Source organism: Eptesicus fuscus, chromosome 10 (genome assembly GCF_027574615.1).
Source record: "Eptesicus fuscus isolate TK198812 chromosome 10, DD_ASM_mEF_20220401, whole genome shotgun sequence".
Classification (NCBI taxonomy): Eukaryota; Metazoa; Chordata; class Mammalia; order Chiroptera; family Vespertilionidae; genus Eptesicus; species Eptesicus fuscus.
The window spans coordinates 6,827,972-6,848,925 of NC_072482.1; the positions used below are offsets into that span (position 1 = coordinate 6,827,972).

Genomic DNA, 20,954 nt, shown 5'->3' on the forward strand with positions numbered 1-20,954 from the left:
ACAAAAAGGAAGAATGCATAATTCCTACTCTGCTGGGATCATCCAGAAAGCTGTTCTGGCTCCTCGCCTGGGGAGGGGTGTCTTGGGGGCTCAGAAGACTGGGCAGTGTCTGTGGGCAGTTGCCCTTGCCAGCAAATGTCTGCTCCCAGGTGTCACCGTGTCTGAAATTCCACCATTAGTGCTTCATTCCTTTCTGTCCCTCCACAAAAATGCAAGCAATGATAATCCCTAACATGTGTTCATGCTTTAGACTTATCCCAACACCCCGAGAGAGACAGATAGACAGTGAGGCCCGAACACTGGGTGCCAGACTTCTCCAATCACTTTTCTCCGAACAGAAAGCTGGTGGGGCAGTTCTACTCCTAGGTGTACGTCCAAGAGGAACTCTTGCACATGTGCCCGAGACACATGGGTAAGAATAATCATGGCAGCCCTTTGTATAATAACGCAAAATTGGAAATAACCTAAGTGCCCACTGACAGGAGAAGGGATCACCGGATGCTAAATAACAGTGAAAATGATTGAACCTGTTTTCATAACATATGGCTGCATGACAAACCAAACTATAGTGGCAGACACAACCACTGGTTTGCTCACAGCTCTACAATCAGGCAGGGCTCATTGGGGACGGTTTGTCCCCACTTCATGTGGCTTCAACAGGGGCTGAAAGATCAACTTTCAAGACGGTCCCACTCACCAGCTGGCATGTTGATGCCAGCTGCCAGCTAGGAGATCAGCTGGGCCTCTTCCGGGGGAGGCCCGCCGGTGTCTGGCATGTGGCCTCTGCATGTGACTTCTCCCAGCATGGTGGGCTCAGAGCAGTCACACTTCTCACATGTAGCTCCAGGTCCTCAGGAATGCAGAAGCAGCAGTTGCTAGACCTTCTCGAGGCTTAGGCCTGGGATGGCCACAGGGTTACTTTTGTCCCATTCTGTTGGCTAAAAGAGGTACAAGCCAGACATATTCGGTGGAGGCGGGGGGGGGGGGGGGAAATTGGGGGGGAGTAAAGGCGGGGCACACAACTACAAAAGAGTGTGAATACCCAGAGATACACTGCATTGGGCGCCACAGACTTCCACAAACCACAACCACCCACAGCCACATGGCTAAATCTTAGGAAGGTTATGCCGCAGTAACAAACAACCTCCACATTTCAGTACCTTTCACACAACAGAGGGTTACTTCTTTCTCACACACATATCCCCAATTGAGCTGGTGGGGTGCTCTGTTCCACACAGTCACTCAGGACCCCAGGCTGATGGAGGCACCACCATGTTGAGATGAGACCTCACTTTTGCCATAGCCATGGAGGACAGGACTGGAGAATTTCACTGGTCTCAGCCCCAAAGAGACAATGTCACTTATGCTCACATTTCATTGTCTAGAATGAGTCACATGGCCCTGTCTAACCTGCAAGGGAGTGCTGGGAAATGTAGAAGATGAGCACGTAGACAAATGGGCGAGGATTACTGTGTTGGCCACATGTGATAAAACTACTGAAAACAAAGGGAAGTTCAACATAAAATTCAAGAGTGTTTACTTCGAGGCAGGGGAGGAAGGGGTCAGGAGAGGAGAGAAATTCACAGGGAGGTGTCAGTGATTTTTAAAGAGACGGAAGTCTAATCTCAGAGTGTAGGCTAAAAATGGCACTTCTGTTTATTCAGCTGAGGCTGCTAGGCATCAAAGGTACGGAGATGAATAAAATACGGGCTCATCCCCTGCAGGTTCCCAGCTCAGGTGATGCAGGGGGCACGTATACCAAGCAGGCAGCAAAGCACATTGGAGCGGATGGCTCGCGGGGAGCTCTAGGAGCCACGGGGCACTCTGAGAAGGCCTCCCGCCGAAGGGTCATGTAAGTTGGGCCCTGAAGGATCAATAGGAGTTCAGTCAGTGGAGAAAGGAGTGAAGGTGGCGTAGGCTGGTCAGGAACAGTCATTGGGGAAGAGGGAACAATATGTGCAGGCCCTTCACTCCTCGGGTGGCCCGTCTCCACTGCATTTCCGCACCACCTTCTAGTCCCTCAGTGATCTGATCAACTCATTCACACTGTGCTGTGCCCCCCAGAACCCTCCACAGGACCCCAACTCATTCTCTCCACGGGGAGTGTCGGCTGCTAATGCTTACAGTTGAGTCCTTTCTTAGGAATCGGACATAGATAAGGGTCATGTGCTCCCCTACTCCAGGGCTAGCCACATCCAAATGACGGGTGGGAGCAGGGGTATAAAGGCCCTGCCCCTCGCTTCAGGGAACTCTGCAGGACCAGCCTGGCTCCAGAGCTCCCTACGGGATCAACCTCCAGCCTCCATCACAACCCAATTCCTCTCTCTCAGCTCAATCCTGCTTTCTTTCTTTCTTCTTCTTCTTCTTCTTCTTCTTCTTCTTCTTCTTCTTCTTCTTCTTCTTCTTCTTCTTAAAAAAAAAAAACCAAACACCATGGTTTTATTTTCATGCCAGGAGAGGATCAAAGTGTAGCTCCTGTGTTAGCACCAGGACAACTAGGAAAAGTCAGGCGCGAAGGGTAGGGCACAATCAGCAAATATTTCACAAGGATAATTTCTGCGTTTCCCTTCTCATTCTTCACAGTGCATACCTCAAGAGCCATCACTGAATGACACAGATGACTTCCTTCAGAGCTCAAAATAACTGACTTTTGCCAGGACTGAACATCAGCAGAGTTTTCCTCTGCTCCCAAAAATGTCTCACTCCCTAGAACTGTCCCGCTAAACTGAATATTCACTGATGCTGGCCGATGAGCCAAGTGAAAAATACAGCAAAACCTCCGCTTGCTGAACCAGTCTTAAAACCAAACTCCACAGAAAGACAGAACTAATGCAACTAGAGGAAGTGCCTCTAAAGACTGAGCCTTCATGCACAGACACAGAGCACAGAGGTGCAGGGTATAGTTCGTTTCAAATAGGATAGGAATTCCTATGTTATCTACTATAATCTGCTTTATTTCAAGGTGGAGGAGAGATGGATCTGGTTATCACTTGGAGCTTGGTTATACATATGCCTTTCTATTGCTGTTTGGGGCACACATTACCAGGCAGTGTCAATGAAATCATTATCTTGTGACTCCCAGGAGAAAGAAGCTGGAGTCACCAACTCAACGTTAAGATTCCAGACTCTGGGTCTGGATCAGGACCATTACCCCACGGTGAGGGTCTCACCCGTAGTAGAGGACCTCCTGTCAAATTGGAATTCCTCTGCTCCAGTCTCATGACACCAAGGATTTCTCAAGATGGTATCTTTGAACTCTGTGATGTCATGAGCCACACCAAGGAACCTTCCAAACTACACCAGAAGCAGACCCTCCCTTCCAACCTGCTATAACTGGATAGGTCATCTCTGGCATTCAACTGGAAGCTGTAGCAATGGGTTTCCTCAGATGTTGGCTCATAAGTTCCCTGGCACGAGATACTTGGATATGTTCGTAACATGAGTTACAGACGAGAACTGGGTCATAAAGTTGCTAATCAGGACTGGGCAACTTCAGGCGGCAGCAGCCGGCACAAAACACATTCCCACAATTTCTGCCATGGTGTCTTCGTTTGGCCAACCAGAATTCACAGTCACAGTTACAGCAATGTGATGCCATATGGTCTGGAACCCAGCGAGTCACCTCCGTCTCTTTCTTCTCAACAGGTTCCCAGCTTGCTTCTGAAAGGCAGTCATCACTGTGATCAGAGCCGAAATCTTCTGTATCACTTCCATCCGACTCCTTCAAACATGTAAAATCATCTTCATAGTCCATGGGAGGTTCTGCTGGAGGGGCACAGCAGTGACGGATATCCAGTCTCAGTTGCAGTTCCCGCACCTGTCGACGACGTAGCCGCTCCACCTCTTGCTTGTACCCTGCTTCAATTTGCCGTAGTCTATGCTGGATCACCTCCGTGGGGAAGGGGAGTCCATCACCATCCCGGTAGAGAGGAGGCACTGGAGAAGGGCAGCTCAGTGGAACAGGCTTTGTGCTGGAGACCTGCTTTGGGTGACCCGACAACCATATCCGGTTTTTTCCTCCTGGACCAGTACAGTGTCCATTGGAATGACTAGAACAGGGAGGTGACTTCACCCCTTCTCTCTGAACCCATTGGCCCCCAAAGCAGGGCCCCATTGGCCGCATCTGCTTACTGCTCGACCTCTTGCTACAACAACCATAGGAAAGCAGCCGCCGAGGAGTGGTCTCCCCACTTGGGAAAGAAGTCACCATCCCTTGGAAACTGTCCCAGTTGGACCCTAAAAAGGAGAACTCACTGATCTGGCTCTGAGAAATTGGCTTTCGGGCCAAATCCAATGACATTTTCCCAAAGCGAGGATTTTCCAATAACTGCCCATTCCTATTATTCCCTCTTTTGTCAGCGTCTTCCTCCCCATCAATCAGATCTGGCCCAGAACTGGGCTGTTCCTGGTGGGAGATACTTGCCACAGACTCTGGGGGATCTTGGTTGACAAAGTCAGTGCTTGGGTCCGGAGGAGTTTGGCAGGTAGCACTCGGTGGGTTGCAAAGGGTGCCCAGGCTGTGCTCTGGAGCAGATCTGGAGGGTACACCTAGCACAGAGCCTAGCTGGGCTTGTTGGGGGGCACCTGTAAGGGAGTCCTGGGAAGACTCAGGAAAATCACAAATTCTGTCACACTTGTTGGAAATTACTTTAGAGAGTGCACTAACAGCTTCTTTCTCAGGGAAATGTTCAGGAGGCTCCTCTGTGCCATCTAAAGTCCTACACAGCTCCTCCTGGGCAGGGGGGTCTGGAGCTGATGCCTTGGTCTCTGCCAGGACTCTAATCTCAGGACCAGAGGAGTTGCTCTTCATTTCCTGGGGCACTGTGGCACCAAGCAGTTTGTAACTTGGAGAACAGCTTTTGTGACTCTTGAAAGGTTTATTGCTCAAGTAGTCTTTCTGGCTGCTGGGCAGAGGGGAGGGAAGACCCATTTCTCCTACAGTCTGCTGAGGACCTCCTACCCCAGATTCCACGAAGGCTGTCTCTGATCCCTCAGGATTGCTATGCCAGGGCTCCAGGCCTGCTCTGGTCTCCTGACAATGGTTATTCAGGTTAGGGTCACTGGATGTGCGTGTCAGAGGGCTGCTTGTGGCCCAGGCAGAAAGAAGATCATCCATAGATCTGGTTTTAGGTAATCTGTCCAGAGAGCGACCAGAGAACTCCTGGCTCTGAGCCACTGGAGAAAGGTAAAGATCCATGTTCTCCTCCTCGAAGGTGCGTGGAGATGATGCTGGCAAGTAAACAGCTGTCCAGAGGTGCAGGGCCCGGACGTGACACACGGGATGCAGGACCATGTCTGAGCCAGGTGTGTAGAGAAAGTTATGAAAGTTCTTATTGCCAGCTCGCAGGAGGGCCCACACAGAGCAGGTCCGCTTGTAGATGTTACGCTTTTTCTCGTTCACAGGGGTTGTTGGCCAGGAACGTGCCGTAGAGGCAGGAGTATGTGTGCTGCGCCAGTTTGGCCAGGAATGCTTCATTAAACTCACACAGGCAGGGGAACGGCTTGAGCAGCTGATGAACAGAATCAAGCCTCTGGAGGAACACAGGACACTGCTCGTTTTGGTCCTCTGCATTCTCCTGGTGGCCGCAGCCATCTCCAAACTTGTGTCCAAAATCCAGCCAGTCAGACTCTACTAAAATACTTGGAAGGCCTCCAATGTCCTGTAATGCGGGTCCAGTAGTATTTTAGCCGGGGCTACGATCTGTGGCGTCCGATCCCAGCCATCTGAGCAGTGCAGCAGCACAGGCCGGCCTTCCCGGTCTACTGTATTAGCCACAGGCACAGCTGCCTTTAGCATCATCGACAAGTGTTGCAGCCATTTGGTGCTCTCCAGTGCTGACAACCAGTTGCTGGGGTCTGGCACCTGGCTACACGCAGCGCGGAGGTACTGGAAGCTCTTCCGGATGGCATGGATGTTGGCCATTCCCACGAACACGACCTCACAGTTGGGGTAGTACTCTTCGCATCCGCAACCTCCACCCTTAGCCCGGTTAGCCACTGCCGCAGTGTAGGACCGAGCACCCAGGATCAGCAGCTTCTGGGGGGCCGCTGTGCTCTCCACTCCAGAGCATACAGTCAAGGAGGAATCGAAGTCAGTGTCACATGCCTCGCCGGCATCACTGTTCCCAGTGCCGAGGGAGCCCCCAGTGGCCCTTGTCCCTGGGTCGAGGGCACAGGCTTTAGCGATGGGTGTGACCAGGTACTCATCGTCAGCATTGCGCCAGCCCCACCAGCTGATCTCCGGCTGGCTGCAGCGGCGATGGCAGCCCCATTGCGTAGATGTCTATACACAACCACGGGGACCCGCTTCCTCGAGCGGAAGGAAGCCACCTTCTCCAGCTCTTTATCTGTGATCCACACAGGAACCAGCAGCTGCGGGGGATAACTTGGGCACAACTTGTAGTTGCTGTTGATGCGAGAGACTCTCCAGACATCCTGCAGGTCAAAGCCCATCCTCCCAAGCTCAGCCTCCTGCCGACATCGTCTGTGTTCTCCGGGCCGACACAAGTGGGTGTGCTGATCCTCCTCGGTCAGCCCCAGGCACCAGGCGTGGTAGGCAAAGGCAAAGAGGTCCTCAGGCTTGGCAGGTCTCGCTGTGGCCCGGCTCAGGCATGACAGCCACTCTTGGCACTGCTTGAAAGTGGAGAAGTGGCACCTCACCACTTCGGAGTCCTTGCAGGCAATGTGCAACTGGCTCTCCACACTGTCAATCATCCGGAGGGGGACATTGATGACAGAATCCTTGAACTTGATATGCAGCCGGTAGTTGGAGATGGCAATGAGGGCATCGGCTGCCCGGCCCAGAAACTCCACTCCCTCACCCTGCAGCACTGTGAAGGGCACCTGCAGATTCTCCTCCTCTTTCACTAGTTCCTTGGGGGGGAACAGATCCTTGGCTTGGATGTACTCCAGGCTGGGGGGCCCCTCCTCACCAAAGCAGCTAAGCATAGAGCAGGCGGGTGGTCAGGCTCATGGTCGCGGGAGGTCTGGGCAGCGTACATGTCCCCAGAGCCACTGCGCTGCCAGCCAGTCCAGGGCGCTCGCCGCATCCCAGCTGTGGGACCTGCCAGGTGCAGCCTTGGAGGCCAGGAGGCAAGCATGCTGGCGGCGGGGCTTCTTCCCTCATCTCCACCTCAATCCTGCTTTCTTTACACAGGTGTTGACTGCGCATGTAACTCCCCGAGAAATATCCTTCAAGCAAATCTCCACTTTAGAGTGTGTATTCTGGGAAACCTACCAAAGATACCACTAAAGTGCAAATGATTACTCAGTTTCAATGGATGCCTTCCTTGGAGGTGTTTGTATAGTAATAATAATAACTAATATTCATGTGCTAAGCACTTTGCCTATATGATCTTATATAATAACTAGATGCCCAATGCACGGATTTCATGCAAGGGGCTCCCCCGCCGTCACTGCCGCAGATGCCTCTGCTGCTTTTGCCTCGGCCCCCACAGCCGCAGCTTTGTCCCGAAGGTCGCCTGGAAGGATGTCTGGTCTAATTAGCATATTATGCTCTTATTATCTATACTAGAGGCCCGGTGCATGAAATTCATGCACAGGGGAGGGGAGGTCCCTCAGCCCAGCCTGCACACTCTCCAATCCGGGACCCCTCAGGGGATCAGGCCTAAACCGGCAGTTGGACATCCCTCTCGCAATCCAGGACCACTGGCTCCTAACCGCTCACCTGCCTGCCTGATCACCCCTAACCGCCTCTGCCTGCCGGGCTGATCGCCCCCTAACTGCTCCCCTGCTGGCCTGATGGTCCCTAACTGTCCTCCCTTGCCGGCCTGATCACCCCTAACTGCCTCTGCCTCAGCCCCAACCCCGTGGCTTTGTCCAGAAGGATGTCCAGAAGATGTCTGGTCTAATTAGCATATTATCCTTTTATTAGTATAGATATATAAACAGCCAGCGACCGTAACGACCTAATGACTGGTCACTATGACGCCCACTGTGGCCAGCAAACCCAGCCCGATCGGGGGGTGGGGCCAGTGGCCAACCTCCTGCGGCCCCTCCCCCAGACTGGCCCCACCCCCGATAGACCCGCCCCACCCCGATTGGCCTGCAGCCCCTCCCCTACACTGACCTTGCCCCTGATTGCCCCTCCACCCCAATAGGGGGCAGGGCCAGCTGGCCAACCACCCACAGTGCCTTCCCCCAGCTAGCTCTGCCTCTGATCACCCCCCCCCCCCCACACACACACACACCAATCTAGAGTGGGGCTGGCTGGCCCGCCACCCACAACTCCTCCCCATGGCCAGCCCTACCCCCAATCAGCCCCCCCCACCCCAATTGGGGGTGGGGCCCGCCAGCCAATCGCCCACAGCCACTTCCCCTAGCTGGCCCGGCCCCGATCCACCTCCATTGGGGCCGGGCCAGCAGGACCCATTCCCCCTGCTCATGCACGAATTTGTTATAGATAAACAGGATTCATGCCAAAGGAATGACTTTCTTATGGTGAAATTTCAGGCTTAGGCAAGGTGAAATCTCCAGCTTAGTGATGCCAGCTGGAAGTATTTGTGTAGCACAAATTCTGTCACAAAATTCTCTGCCTCACTGCATGGTCAGTCCTGATCTGTATACTGTCTGGGTAAGTCCCTCGTGGGGCGGGGGGTGGGGAGGGCGTGTCTCAATTTCATTCTTCCTTAACAACAGCAACAAAGCAGGGCTCTGCTTAGTAATGTAATATCTCTGTTCTGTCTCTTCTCTGGGGTCTCACTTCTTGGGAGCCAGTGTGGAGGTAAATTCCTCTGAAAGCAGACCGCCCGCCTTGGGGCTCCCCGGGCCTTTCTGAGAAATGGTGACATTGTTCCCAGCACTTCCTCTCCCTTCTTGGGAAGTTCCTGCACCACCACTGAGTCCTCCTCACATCCTCCTTTTTCGGGCTTGGGCTTTCCACTTTTCCTTTCCATCCTCACCTCCCTGCCAGGGGGTGGGGGGGTGGGGGCTGATCTGGGCCTTTTTGTTCCCCAGGTTGAGCCTTGCTCCATCACTAAGCCGTGGCTTTCTGAGAGCCTGCCCCCCGCCCTGCCTGCCCCCTGGCCCTCAGGAGCATGTCCCAGCAGGCTGAGACCTGGCATAGAAGAGGCTGATGGCTGTTTGTCCACGGGGCTGCCTGGTTTGGGTGGAAAGCGGGGAGGGGGGGGTAATAGGAGACACGAGAACCCCAGACCCCAGGGAGACCTTGGTCTGAGCTTTTCTGAACAGAATATGCAGTTTTCAGCATACTCCTTGGGGTTGGCCCGAGATCTGTTGTGTACACACACCTGTGTGTGTGGACGTGTGTGTGTGTGTGTGTGTGTGTGTGTGTGTGTGTGTGTGTGTGTTTTGGGAATCAGATCTCCTGTGTGACTTCTAACAACTTGCTCCTTTGCCCTCTCCAGGGAAGAAGTCCTCCTTTAAGAACATGCCTGGCTTGGAAGCAGTAGGGGCTTTGTAAATATTGGTTGAATTCTATTGTGGTGGTGGTGGTAGTGAGCTAGAAGTAAAACAACAACAACAACAAAAAAACCCACAAAAAAACTCCACCACCACAGCAAAAAAGACCTCATTTCCCAACAACAACAAAAAGAATTATTTCAATGTGAAGCTCCATGCCACAAAACTGTAAGTAGTGCAATACAAGCCTTCATTAAAATGTTTTTCCCCAAAGTAAACAGTCAGACAATGTCCAGTCTATTTGCAATGCCTGAAAGCCCAGGGGATTCAAGGCAGCAGGAGGATGTGCCGTCTTCTGTTGGGCTTCTGGCAACCAGCCTTCGGGGGGTGGGAGAGGGTGGGCGTGTGTGTGTGTGTGTGTGTGTGTGTGTGTGTGTGTGTTGGGGGAGCAAAGCGAGAAGAAGGAGTGTTGTTCTCCGTGAGGTCAGCTGTGTTAGAGGAAGAAGACTGGGCATGTCTGGGCAGAGATTTCCAGACACTGAACAGCCCTCGATGTCAATAATTGTAGCTGCTCTAAGCCTGGATTTAACTTTCCAGTGGGATTTCTGTTCAGATCTACACTGTTCCCTGCAATTTTTTTTTTAAAAAGCAGAAACTGCAAATGTCTTAGGTGAAGGAAGGGGCAAAGATGGGGCCCAAAGGGGGGCAGGGTGTGGAGGTTGGTGGGAACATAGGGGCACCTCACTTGCTCTGTATCTGTCAGAAGCACCAGGGACACTGGCAGAATTGCTCTTCATCCCCTGTAAGCTGTCTGGAAATGGGGGGGGGGGGGTCCCTGGGTGTTTCCCTTATTCTAGAGCCTCTGAAATAGGGCAACAAGCAGAGAACTCTGACGGGAGGCAAAGCGCCCGTGATCCACCTATGGCCATTTATTAGCTGCGTGATGTAAGATCACGGACCTTCTCTGCCTCAGTTTCCCCAGCAGTGTGTGGGCTGTGTGTGGAACATCCAGGAGATAACTCATTCACCAAGCCTTCTCCCCTGCCCGGCGTCAAGCCTGTGGCAATCACAGAGGTTTCTTCTGTTGAGGGGAGAGAGGTGGGTGTGGGGAGTGAGGATCCGGTTCAGGGAGGCTGTGCAATGCAGGACTTGCCCCGGAGACAGGATGCCCCTTTCTGAGAAGCGTCCCCAATTCCCTCCTGTTCTGAGGCATCGCCAAGCACCCCTCTGCATCCCTTTAGTTCTGTGGGCCTCATCTGTGGAATCAAGGGGACTGAACGTGCTTCAGGCCCTCAGGGGCCTTGTTGGGGTGTCTGGGTCCCCCTGGTGCTTGGGGAGAGGTGGTCTAGTGAGGGATGGTGGGAATAGTGGTGGTACCATGTGGGGCTTTTCTGGGAATTGCAAAGTGAGGTGCATTATTGTTATTATTTATGGATTTTTATTTATTATCAGGGTCAGAAAGGGGGCTTATCTTAACAGTGCCATCCCTCCTGGGGAGTGCCAACTCACTTCCCAACCAAAAAAACCCACATTGGTGGCTCAGTTCGTGGGGGAGTGGGGGAAATGGGCAAGGAGGGAACCTCCGTCCCAGGACACAAGGGAGGCATTAGTGCTCAGCCGGGTGCAGGGGGGCGGGTGTCCCGGGGGAGGGCGGTGCCGGCGCTGTGGCCCGAGCAGCCGGTCCCGCCCCGACAGCTTATAAGCCGGCTGAGCGCCGGGCGGCGGCAGCTGAGAGGTGAGCAGCTGCTCGGGTGGCAGCTCGGGATCCGGAGCCGGTTCCATTCGCGAGACGCAGACACCGTCGGAGGTGAGGGAGCCGCGGCCACTGGGACGGACCCGGGCTGGGCTGGGCGCGGAGCTGGGAGCCCGCGCGTGTGTCCACGGGTGTGTGCGGGCTGTGTCCACAGGTGAAGGACGTGCGTGGATCTTGGATTTGCGCGTGGGACGGGAATCGGGATGTGCCGGAGACCCCGGGCGGGGAGAGCGACGCGAGTACGAGGGACCCGTTGCCACGGCCCTTTCCCTGGAAAGTCGGGGCGCGGAGGGCGTGGACGGGCGCGGCGGGCTCGCGGAGTGGGGTGAAGCCGCTGTCCGCGCCGGGCCGCCGGGCGGGAGCGCCCAGCGCAGCAGGTTCTTCTGGGACCCGCTCCCGGGCGGCTCTCGGACCCATCCCCGCCCCGCCCCGCCCCGCCCCGCGCCGCCGCTGAGGTCGGGGTCCCGGACGCCGTGGGGTCCGCCGCCCGGCTGGGCAGTGAGGTCGCGCGGGCTGTGTCCCCAGCTCGTGGATATAAGTCGGGGCGTGTCCCTTAGGGATCCGCGAGGAGGTGACTCGCGGGGACCAGGAGGCTCCGGGATGGGCCGGCTGAGTACAGAACACCCCCAGGCTGCGGGGCAGGGCCGCCCCAGAAGTCCCCGGCCTCGCCCCTCGCAGGCCCGTCCCCCGTCAGCACAGTGACCCATTTGGCTGGCACTGTGTTCCCGGGGAGGCCGGGACGCCGGAGGTCCGGGACCGGGCGTCCGGTCCCCGCCCCGCGCCCCAGAGCCACGGCCCCGCGCGGGTGGGCTCGCTGCCGCCAGTCAATCGGGAAGCGCTGGGGCCCACGCACCTCTCCCACCGCCGCGCCGCCCCGCCCCGGCCCCGGGGGGCCGGGGACCCCGGCCCAGCCTGCCCTCCGGGGGCGACGGGGACCCCGGCCCAGCCTGCCCTCCGGGGGCGACGGGGACCCCGGCCCAGCCTGCCCTCCGGGGGCGACGGGGACCCCGGCCCAGCCTGCCCTCCGGGGGCGACGGGGACCCCGGCCCAGCCTGCCCTCCGGGGGGGGGGGCGGCGGGCTGCGGGGCGGAGTGGGTTCTGCACAGCGGAGCCCTGGGTGTGCGGTGTCGCCCGGTGGGACGCGGGGTGGGGTCGAAACTCGGAGGGCGAGGCTTTGCGGGGCGCTGAGTCAGGGGCTTGGGGGGGCCCCGGGCCAGCCCAGAACCCCCCTCCGAAGGCCACGGGCTGAGCCCAGCGGGAGGGACCTTCGGGTGCCGCCGCTCGCCCCGCGACCCGGCGGGGGGCACTCCGCCTCCTCCCGGGACAGAGTCTTGGAACGGGGTTTGGCCCTTCAGGGCTCCAGGCAGCGCCCGCCTCCCCGCCCTCCGTGTCGCGTTTCGCGTTTCGGGGAGGACTTTCGGGCTGTTTTGTTTTCTTTGCTCCCGTCTATTTTTATTTTCCAGGGATCTGACTCAGCCGGGCTTTGGGCGTGGAGATAAGGTGGAGGGACCAGATCCCTGCGTGCCTGTGCGCGCGCGCGAGTGTGTGTGTGAGTGCGTGCGTGGTGTGTGTGTGTGTGTGTGTGTATGTGAGTGCGTGTGTGGTGTGTGTGTGAGTGTGTGTGTATGTGAGTGCGTGTGTGGTGTGTGTGTGAATGTGTGTGTATGTGAGTGCGTGTGTGGTGTGTGTGTGAGTGTGTGTGTATGTGAGTGCGTGTGTGGTGTGTGTGTGTGTATGTGCGTGCGTGGTGTGTGTGTGAGTGTGTATGTGAGTGTGTGTGTGGTGTGTGTGTGTGTGAGTGCGTGCGTGGTGTGTGTGTGAGTGTGTGTGTATGTGAGTGCGTGTGTGTGTGCGCGCGGTGTGTGTGAGTGACAGATGGCGCCAGAGCGCGCGGTTTCCCCACAGCCGGCGGTTTCGGAAGCCCGGCTGGGTCAGCGTGACGTGTTCGCGCCCCCCCCCCCCCCCCCCCCCCCCCCCCCCCCCCCCCCCGGGCTGGGAGTGACGCGCAGCCGGAGTGGAAGCGGAGTTTTGGCGGGCAGGGAGCGCCGTGCAGGAAACTGACTCATCACAACTCCCTCCGCCGTCCAAGTCCAAGGCTCGGCCCACGCACCCCCCCCCCGCGTGATTTCCTGGAGGCGAGCGCCCCCTTCCGGCCCCGCCGCGAACAGCACACGCTTTCCCGCGGAAGGCGGCTTCGCCCGCCTTTCCTCCCGCGGCCCCTCCAGGGCTCATCACAGGGGGCCCCCCTCCGCGCCCTCCAACGGCCCCTAAAGAGAGCACCCCACTGGCTCCGCAGAGCTTACTGAGTGCTTCCTGTTTACTCGGGAGTTAAAATTGGTTGAAGTCTAAAGCACGAAGGCCAACGAAGAAGGCCATCTATTACCCGTTTCTGGTTTGTGAAACCAGGGTTTGTGTTTGTGAGTTTCTCCGAGCTGGGAGTTAGGATAATGGGGCCCCTAGCTGAGCCACAAGGGCAGGGGTGGCAGAAGGAGAGAGGGCGCTGCCTGGATTAGGTCCCGGCCTCGCTCCTAGAAGCCGAGTGTCCAGCTTCCTGACAGAGCCGGGCTCGTGCCCCGAGGCGCTGAGGCCGAGGATGTCCATTTCAGCGTCCCCGTGTGTCCCCTCCGTGTGCCCCTCTGGGACTGGCTAAGACTTGCTTAAATCCCCTTCACTTTGAATTAAGTTGGTCTGGGGAGGGAGGGGCATGGATCTACATGTTGATAAAGCTCCCCAAGTGATTCCAACCAGCCTTTCTGGTTAAGAAACTTTGAAATTAGTGAGGGAGTAGAGTTCAACACCAGAGCGCTGCACTCAGGGTAAACAGGCATGGGTTCAAATCCTGGCTGTGCTACCGGTGAGCTGTGTGACCTTGGGAAAGTTACTGAACTTCTCTGAGCCTTGGTTACCTCTTCTGTAAAAAAGAACTAATATACCCACATTTTAGGAAAGTTAATATTTGGAAACTTCTTAGAACAGCCCTGGCATGTAAAAATATACAAATAAATTTCAATCCTTGCCCTGAAGACAGCGGGCAAAGGTTATTGGAAGGCTCCGCACTGTGTGACTCCTCTTTGGGGCAGTGGCCTTTGACCATTTTTAGTTGTATGGTTTGGGGGCAAGTATCCTGTCTCTTCTGCCCTTTAAGCTTGGTCTGAGGTCGCCAAGTGCGCCCCTCCCCTATCAGCTGAGATGTGGGCTGCACTCATGAGAGGGGTGGAATGGGGAGCAGTAGGTGTGTCACGGGTCCAGGCTCCTGCCCCAGGAGATCCCTCAGCAAAGCGTTTGCCTTCAGAGCCTGCAAATCAGGACTTGTCCCCAGGAAAACCCGGTCCCTGCCAATTTCGTGCAGCCCTCAGCCCTGAAGTCAGGCCAGAGCAGGGCAGGCTGGGAGTGCCAGTGCTCCCTGAAGTGGGAGGAGCGGAACCGGGGAGACCGGCCGCCTCTAATTTTCTTTGCCTGCAGAACGGGTTCCTTGGATGCAGACAACATGGGGCAGGGGCTTCAAGGCAGTCTAGACTTCAGTCACCACGGGCCTGGCAGGATGTGGCTCAGCCTGGGAGAAATCGGCTCTGCCCTGCCCAGCCCAGCTCCTCCTCAGCCCCAGGCCACTCGCTGATGACATCCCTGTGACAGGCCCAGCCGACAGCACCTGTCAGCTGCTGTCTGGGTGGAGGCTCAGCCAGGACTGAAGGCAGGGAGAAACAATAATACTTTTGTTTTCCAAGCACTTCCATATCCCAGGTGCTGCTCTAAGCACATGCTCTCCTCAGTTCATCCTCACACCTGTCCTCGGAGATGGTTACTGTTATTGTCTCCATTTTACAGATGAGGAAAATAGAGCCCAGAGGAGTTAAGCCACTTGTCCAGGGTCAACCAGCAGAGCCTGGGTTCTCACCCAGGCAGTCCTGCGCCATAGCCCTCGCTCTTAACCACGAGCTACAGCCTGCCAACTCTGCCACCCGCCTTGCCTAGAAAGACTCCCTGGACATTTGCTTGGTCATGCTTCAACGGCCATCCTCTTTAAACTCCCATCGAGCCCATGTCACAGTTGAGGAAACTGAGGCCCAGAAACATTAAGTGGCTTTTTTTTAAAGCTTAGGTAGTAAGCAGCAAAGGTAGGCCTAGATCCCAGGCGTTTTTCTCCAAAAGTCCAGGGTCCCTTTAAGTGTTAGAGCAGGGTTATCCCACATGGGCCCCTGGGAAGGGATTCAGGAGGCCGGAGGGGCTGCGTCAGCCTGTCCATTCACTGGGGAACTGACCTCCTGGCCAAGGCTGGGAAACTGGACTCGAAATTCACACGTACATGGGGCATTCACACCCGCGAGGGACACCTCAGGGGGGAAAGTAAATTGATTTTAGCTGATAATACCGGGTGGCAAACAGGCCCTTGATCCCTGCCATTGCAATAGACTTTGTTGACATAAGCTTGCCCTTTAGCTGCCCGCTCTCCCAGCCCCCCTGGGGTGCCATGCTGGCTGAGCTCTGCCCCCACCCAGTGTCTGTTGGTAGGAGGTCGGGGTCCTGTGGGAAGGAGGTGGTGGGAAAGCAGACACCCTCCACCTCCTGTTCTGGTAGGAAGGCCTCCCCTGAGCACAGCACGGCCGGTACGGGAGGGCCCGTTTCCCGAGTGACCAGGGCGTTCCTTTGTCTCGGCTGCAGGCGCCATGTCAGAGCCGTCCCGGGATGCCCGCCCGGTCCCCCGAGGCAGCAGGGCCTGCCGCCGCCTGTTCGGCCCAGTGGACAGCGAGCAGCTTCAGCGAGACTGCGATGCTCTAATGGCCAGCTGCGTGCAGGAGGCCTGTGACCGATGGAACTTCGACTTTGTCACCGAGACACCGCTGGACGGCGACTTCGCCTGGGAGCGGGTGTGGAGCCTGGACCTGCCCAAGCTCTACCTGTCCTCGGCCCCGAGGAGGGCCCAGGACAGCCTGGGGAGAAGCAAGCGGTCCAGCAGCTCGCCGGCCCTGCTGCAGGGGACAGCTCAGGGGGACCACGTGGACCTGTCCCTGTCCTGCACCCTCGTGCCTCGCTCCCCTGAGCAGCCCGAGGGGTCCCCAGGTGGGCCCAGCACGTCTCAGGGTCGCAAACGCCGGCAGACCAGCATGACAGGTGAGGACAGATGCAGGGGATGACACTGCGAGGGACCACGACTTAGCATTCGTGGTGCCAGGGCTGACCTGTCTGGCCCAGCGTGCTCATTATGAGGGGAAACGGGCTCAGAGAGGGGAAGTACCTTGCCTGAGGTCACACAGCCAGGACCAGCTAGCTATCCCTTATTTATTGAATGCTAGCCCTTCACTGCATTTCTAAGGTGGATCTCATTTCGTCCTTGTGGCGATCCGTGTGACATTCTTGCCACCCTTCACAGGCGGGGAGACGGGTTCAGAGAGGTAGGTTTTCCTAAGGACCCACAGTGAATTTGCAATGAAGAGGAAGCTAATGATAGTAATTTCCTGGCTGCTCTGTCCAGACTAAACTCCCCTTCCCCCCATCACACACAGGCACTTCCTGTCCCGCTGCCCAGCCTTTTTTGTTCTTTTGGTACTTTTTACTGTCAACAGCCATTTCTTTATCTCGATATTGCCCGTCTCCCCGACTGGGATATTTTCTCCACGAGAAACGGATCTGTGTCTCTCTGGTTCATGGCTGGATCCCTAGCACCTAGAATGGTATCTGACACATAGTAGGTGCTTGGTAAAGAATGAATGAGCCATGTTGACATGAAGCACTTACTAGGCCAGGCGTGGACCAACGCCTTTATAGAGAGCATTTCATTTAGTCCTTAGAGCAGCATACCAGCGTTACCCACATTTACAGTGAGGACACTGAGGCTCAGTGGGATGCAGCCAAGAATCCCACAGCCAGTCTGCAGCTGGGTCGGAACTAACAGTAAGGACACTAGCAATAGCTAACGTTCCATGGCCAGGCGCTGGGCAGAGCCCCTCCTGGGTGACCTGAAGGTATATACGCGTAGAGCAGGCTGTCCCAGAGCTCGGATGCACCTGCAGCGCACCAGCCACCTAGCGCTGCGTGTGACTGAGGAAGGGAACTTTTCATTTTATTTTCTTTTAGTTCATTTAAATAACCACATAGGACCGGTGGCCACGGTTTTGGGCAGCTTGGGTTAGAGCAGGCCCAGGGATGCTGGCTCCATTGTCAGTCACGTCTGTGAAGCGGGCTGCTGGGTAAATGCCCTGGGTGGCGGGGGGGTGGGGGTGGGGGGAGTAGGAGTTCTTCCCTGTACTTGGCAGCGTGGGAGGGGTCGTGGCCCCCCTGCAGTTGGCCTGGTTGGTGGCTCTCGGTGGCCTCTCCCTCCTGGCCTGGCTGACCTCTGCTCTCTCCCCTTAGATTTTTATCACTCCAAACGCCGGCTGATCTTCTCCAAGAGGACGCCCTAACCCGCCCACGGGAAACCTCTCGCTCCTGGAACACGGCCTCCCGCAGGCCCGCTCTACACCTTGCGCCTTAGTCCTTCAGTGTGTGTGTCTTAATTATTATGTCTGTTTTAATTTAAACTCCTCCTCATGTACATAACCTGATCGCCACCACCCTCCCACCCCGCCCGCTGCTGGCATTAGAATTATTTAAAGAAAACAGACAGCGGAATGATAGGCCTATTCCATTGCCAGGTGTTTTTATTATGCAAACTATTATTTAAAACCTCCTCCTCCTACACTCACTATTTCTTCTCTCCCAGAGGTAAGGTGGGGCCGGCCTGACCCTCATCTGCTGGGTGGTGCTCGGGAGGGGCCTGGCTCTCTCCCTCTGTTCCCTGCATCTCGGATGGTATGAAATTCTCCTTCACTCTCAGACCCAGTTCCTGACCCGGGAGGAGTAGAGAGATCGCACTTTGAAGGGGCCCAGCAGCGTGGGGGCGTCATCCAAACTTTGGAGTCCCCTCGCCTCCTCTAAGGGTGGGCAGGGTGACCTTGAAGTGGGCACCGCTGGAACAGGGGTGGGGACTGGCACCCTCCTGGCCCTTGATACCCACTCTGTCCTGTGAGGGGGAGGCAGGATCCTGTAGCAAAGCACCAGCCTCCCTCATGCCCCTTCCTGCCCAGGTGCCCCTATTTTCCAGCCCAAGTCCCTCTCTACTTCTCTCCCCTCCCCCTCTAATCCTCTCCCAACCCTGGGCAGCTGCTCTGGGGTGCCTGTCCCCCCAACTCAATGGACTGAAGGGCAGGATCTACCTCAGGTAGCTGGAGCAGTGGGCGCCCCTCCTCTCAGCCCTGGGGGTAGGGTCCGGGGTGGTCAGCGGGCCTCTGCGGGTGGTGATCTCTCTCTGAGAGGGATGTGTGGGTGGGGGAAGCAGATATTTCTAGGAGGGAGTGCCACCAGCCCCTGGAACTCATCCAAGGGTCTTCCCCTCTGCCCCACCCGCTCCCATTCCCTGCACTTTGAATAGCAGCTGAGCAAGGAGCCAGGTGTTTGACATGGTGAGAGCGAGGCTGTGGACCGGGCTCACAGTGGGCTGACAACGGGCCTGGGAGTTGTGTTATCTTTCCTGGTGCTGAACACTGAGCCCCCAGCGGCACCGAAGCACTTAGTGGGTCTGCCCCGCCCCCTCCCAGCTCCTGTAACAGCTGTCCTGGACTGTGTTCTCCTGGTCCCCCTGTCTTTACCCGACTGTACACCTCTCCCGGGCCGGGGCCACATCCTATGTTGCTCTGTGTCCCTCACAGCCCCTCCCCCACCCCCCAGTGCTGGATATACAGCAGGTGCTCAATAAATATTTCTTGGAAACTTTACTTGTAAATATACCTTGTTATTTTTAAGAATAAGTAGGCGGAGGTGGTGTGGTGTTGTTGTTTTTTTTAATCTTTTGGTTGTTTTTATCATTTAAAAAATTAAGCACTTAAATTTTAAAAATGCGAAAAGCTTAGCAAAAGAAGGACTATCAGGCAGAAAACAGACAAACAAGAGCAAAATATAAAAAATAAATCCTCACACCTCTGCAAAGATCACCATTGTCAATATTTTGGTTTGCTGTGTGGTCTTTTTTAGTAAAGAACACATTGTAGCTTAGCATCATTACTCGTTGGGGAAATGCAAATAAAACCACAACAAGATACCGCTAGACGCCCACCGGAATGACTAAGATGAAAAAGGCTGACAATGCAACGTGCTGACAAGTGGCCTGGCCAGTGTGGCTCAGTGGTTGAGGGTCGACCATGAACCAGGAGGTTTGATTCCCAGTCAGGGTACATGCCTGGGTCATGGGCTTGATCCCCAGTAGGCGGAATGCAGGAGGCAGCCGATCAATGATTCTCATTATTTATGTCTCTCTCTCGCCCTCTCCCTCTCTGAAATCAATAAAACACATTTTTTTACAAGTACAATGTGTTGTTCGTATACCTTGCTGGTGGAAATATATTTCAACTACGTTGGGAAACTGGCAATATCTTCTACAGATGCCTTCCCTCCTGCCTGACCTCATGACCCAGGAATTGTAATCCTGTTTGTTCTCCAGAGAAATGAGTACAGATTTCCACCAAAAGGTATGGTCGTGGCAACATTATTCTTAACAGACCCCAACTGGAAACAACCTAAATGCTCATAACAGGAGAGTAGCTGTGTATCTTTGTGTATCTTTCTATAGTGGAATACTATACAACATTAAAAAAAAACAAAGTATTTTTACACATGTGCTCTGATTATCTATATACTAGTGACCTGGTGCATGGATTTGTGCACATTGAAAGGATATTAATTAGAAGGTGGCCTGCAGGGTGGGTCTGTGCAAGATGGGCTGGACACGCCCTGGATCCAACCTCCTGCAGTCCCTCCCTGGTGTCTTCGGAGTGAGCGGGGTCCCTCCGGCAGGTGGGGTCCCTTGGCCTGGCCTGTGGGGATCGGGCCAAAACCAGCTCTCCGACATCCCCCGAGGAGTCCCGGAATGAAGAGGGCACTCTGCAAAGTTGCTGTCGTACAGGGTGTGGAATGCAAAAGCAAGTGTGCAGTAAACCAGATTTGGGGCTGACAGTGCCCCAGCAACAACATAACACACGGCCGAAGGTGGAATCGTGCGGCCCCATGAGGAATCAGGCTCTCTCCTCTCTGGTTCCGGGGTGCGTCACCCGAGAACTGCCGCTGCCAAGTCACTGCAGCTCGGCAGCTCCTGCATCGAGCGTCTGCCTCCTGGTGGTCAGTGCGTGTCATAGAGACCGGTCGGATGGTAGGAGGGACACTTAGCATATATATAAAAGGCTAATATGCAAAATGTCTCCTCGGGAGTTCAACCAGGAGACCAGTTTGGTCGCTTGCTATGACGTGCGCTTACCACCAGGGGGTGGCGCGGAACGCAGGAAAGGCCTTGGCCGGCAGCCGAAAGGCCCTGATCGCTGGCCAGGCTTAGCGACCCTACCTGTGCAAGATTTCATGCACCGGGCCTCTAGTCTGTTCATAATTAACCACCCCAGGACTTAGTGGCTTAAAACAATAATCATTTATTTGCTCTTGAATTTGCAGTTTGGCCAAGAACTGCTCTTCAAATGTTGGGTCATTCTCTGCACGGCTTTGCTCTTGACCCCAGGGTCCGAGGTGAGGCTCTCCACTGGGCTTCCCAGAGACCCGGCACTGCTTACTTGTCTCCCATGGATATGCTGGGCCATACTTCCAAAGTGCTTGTCCCAGAACATGGACCCATCACAGAGTCCTCTTTCGCTCTGGGCTCCACTCAAACATGGCAGCTTCCCAAGCCACCCAATACACAGGCTGCAGCATTAATGCACGCCTCCCAATCCAAAATGGCCTCTTTGTAGTGGTAGGACGTCCCCAGTATAATAAGGTGTCCTTTCCCAAAGGAGGAACACCCCAGCAT

At 55.6% G+C, this 20,954-nt stretch overlaps 2 protein-coding genes across 2 annotated transcripts; one reads left to right on the forward strand and one right to left on the reverse strand.

The window, feature by feature from the left end:
• Positions 1-3,353: 3,353 nt before the first annotated feature.
• On the reverse strand, positions 3,354-6,973 carry LOC103295572 (myotubularin-related protein 4-like). Its single transcript, XM_054722249.1, is given in 5 exon segments — positions 3,354-5,389; positions 5,391-5,636; positions 5,639-6,258; positions 6,261-6,955; positions 6,957-6,973. Coding segments are annotated over 5 exon segments (3,612 nt in total). The 3' UTR covers positions 3,354-3,355.
• Positions 6,974-11,080: 4,107 nt separating this feature from the next.
• CDKN1A (cyclin dependent kinase inhibitor 1A) lies at positions 11,081-18,882 on the forward strand. Its single transcript, XM_054721804.1, has 3 exons — positions 11,081-11,188; positions 15,794-16,243; positions 17,483-18,882. Exons 2-3 carry the CDS (start codon positions 15,799-15,801, stop codon positions 17,530-17,532), a joined length of 495 nt encoding a protein of 164 aa, XP_054577779.1. The 5' UTR covers positions 11,081-11,188; positions 15,794-15,798; the 3' UTR covers positions 17,533-18,882.
• Positions 18,883-20,954: the final 2,072 nt, after the last annotated feature.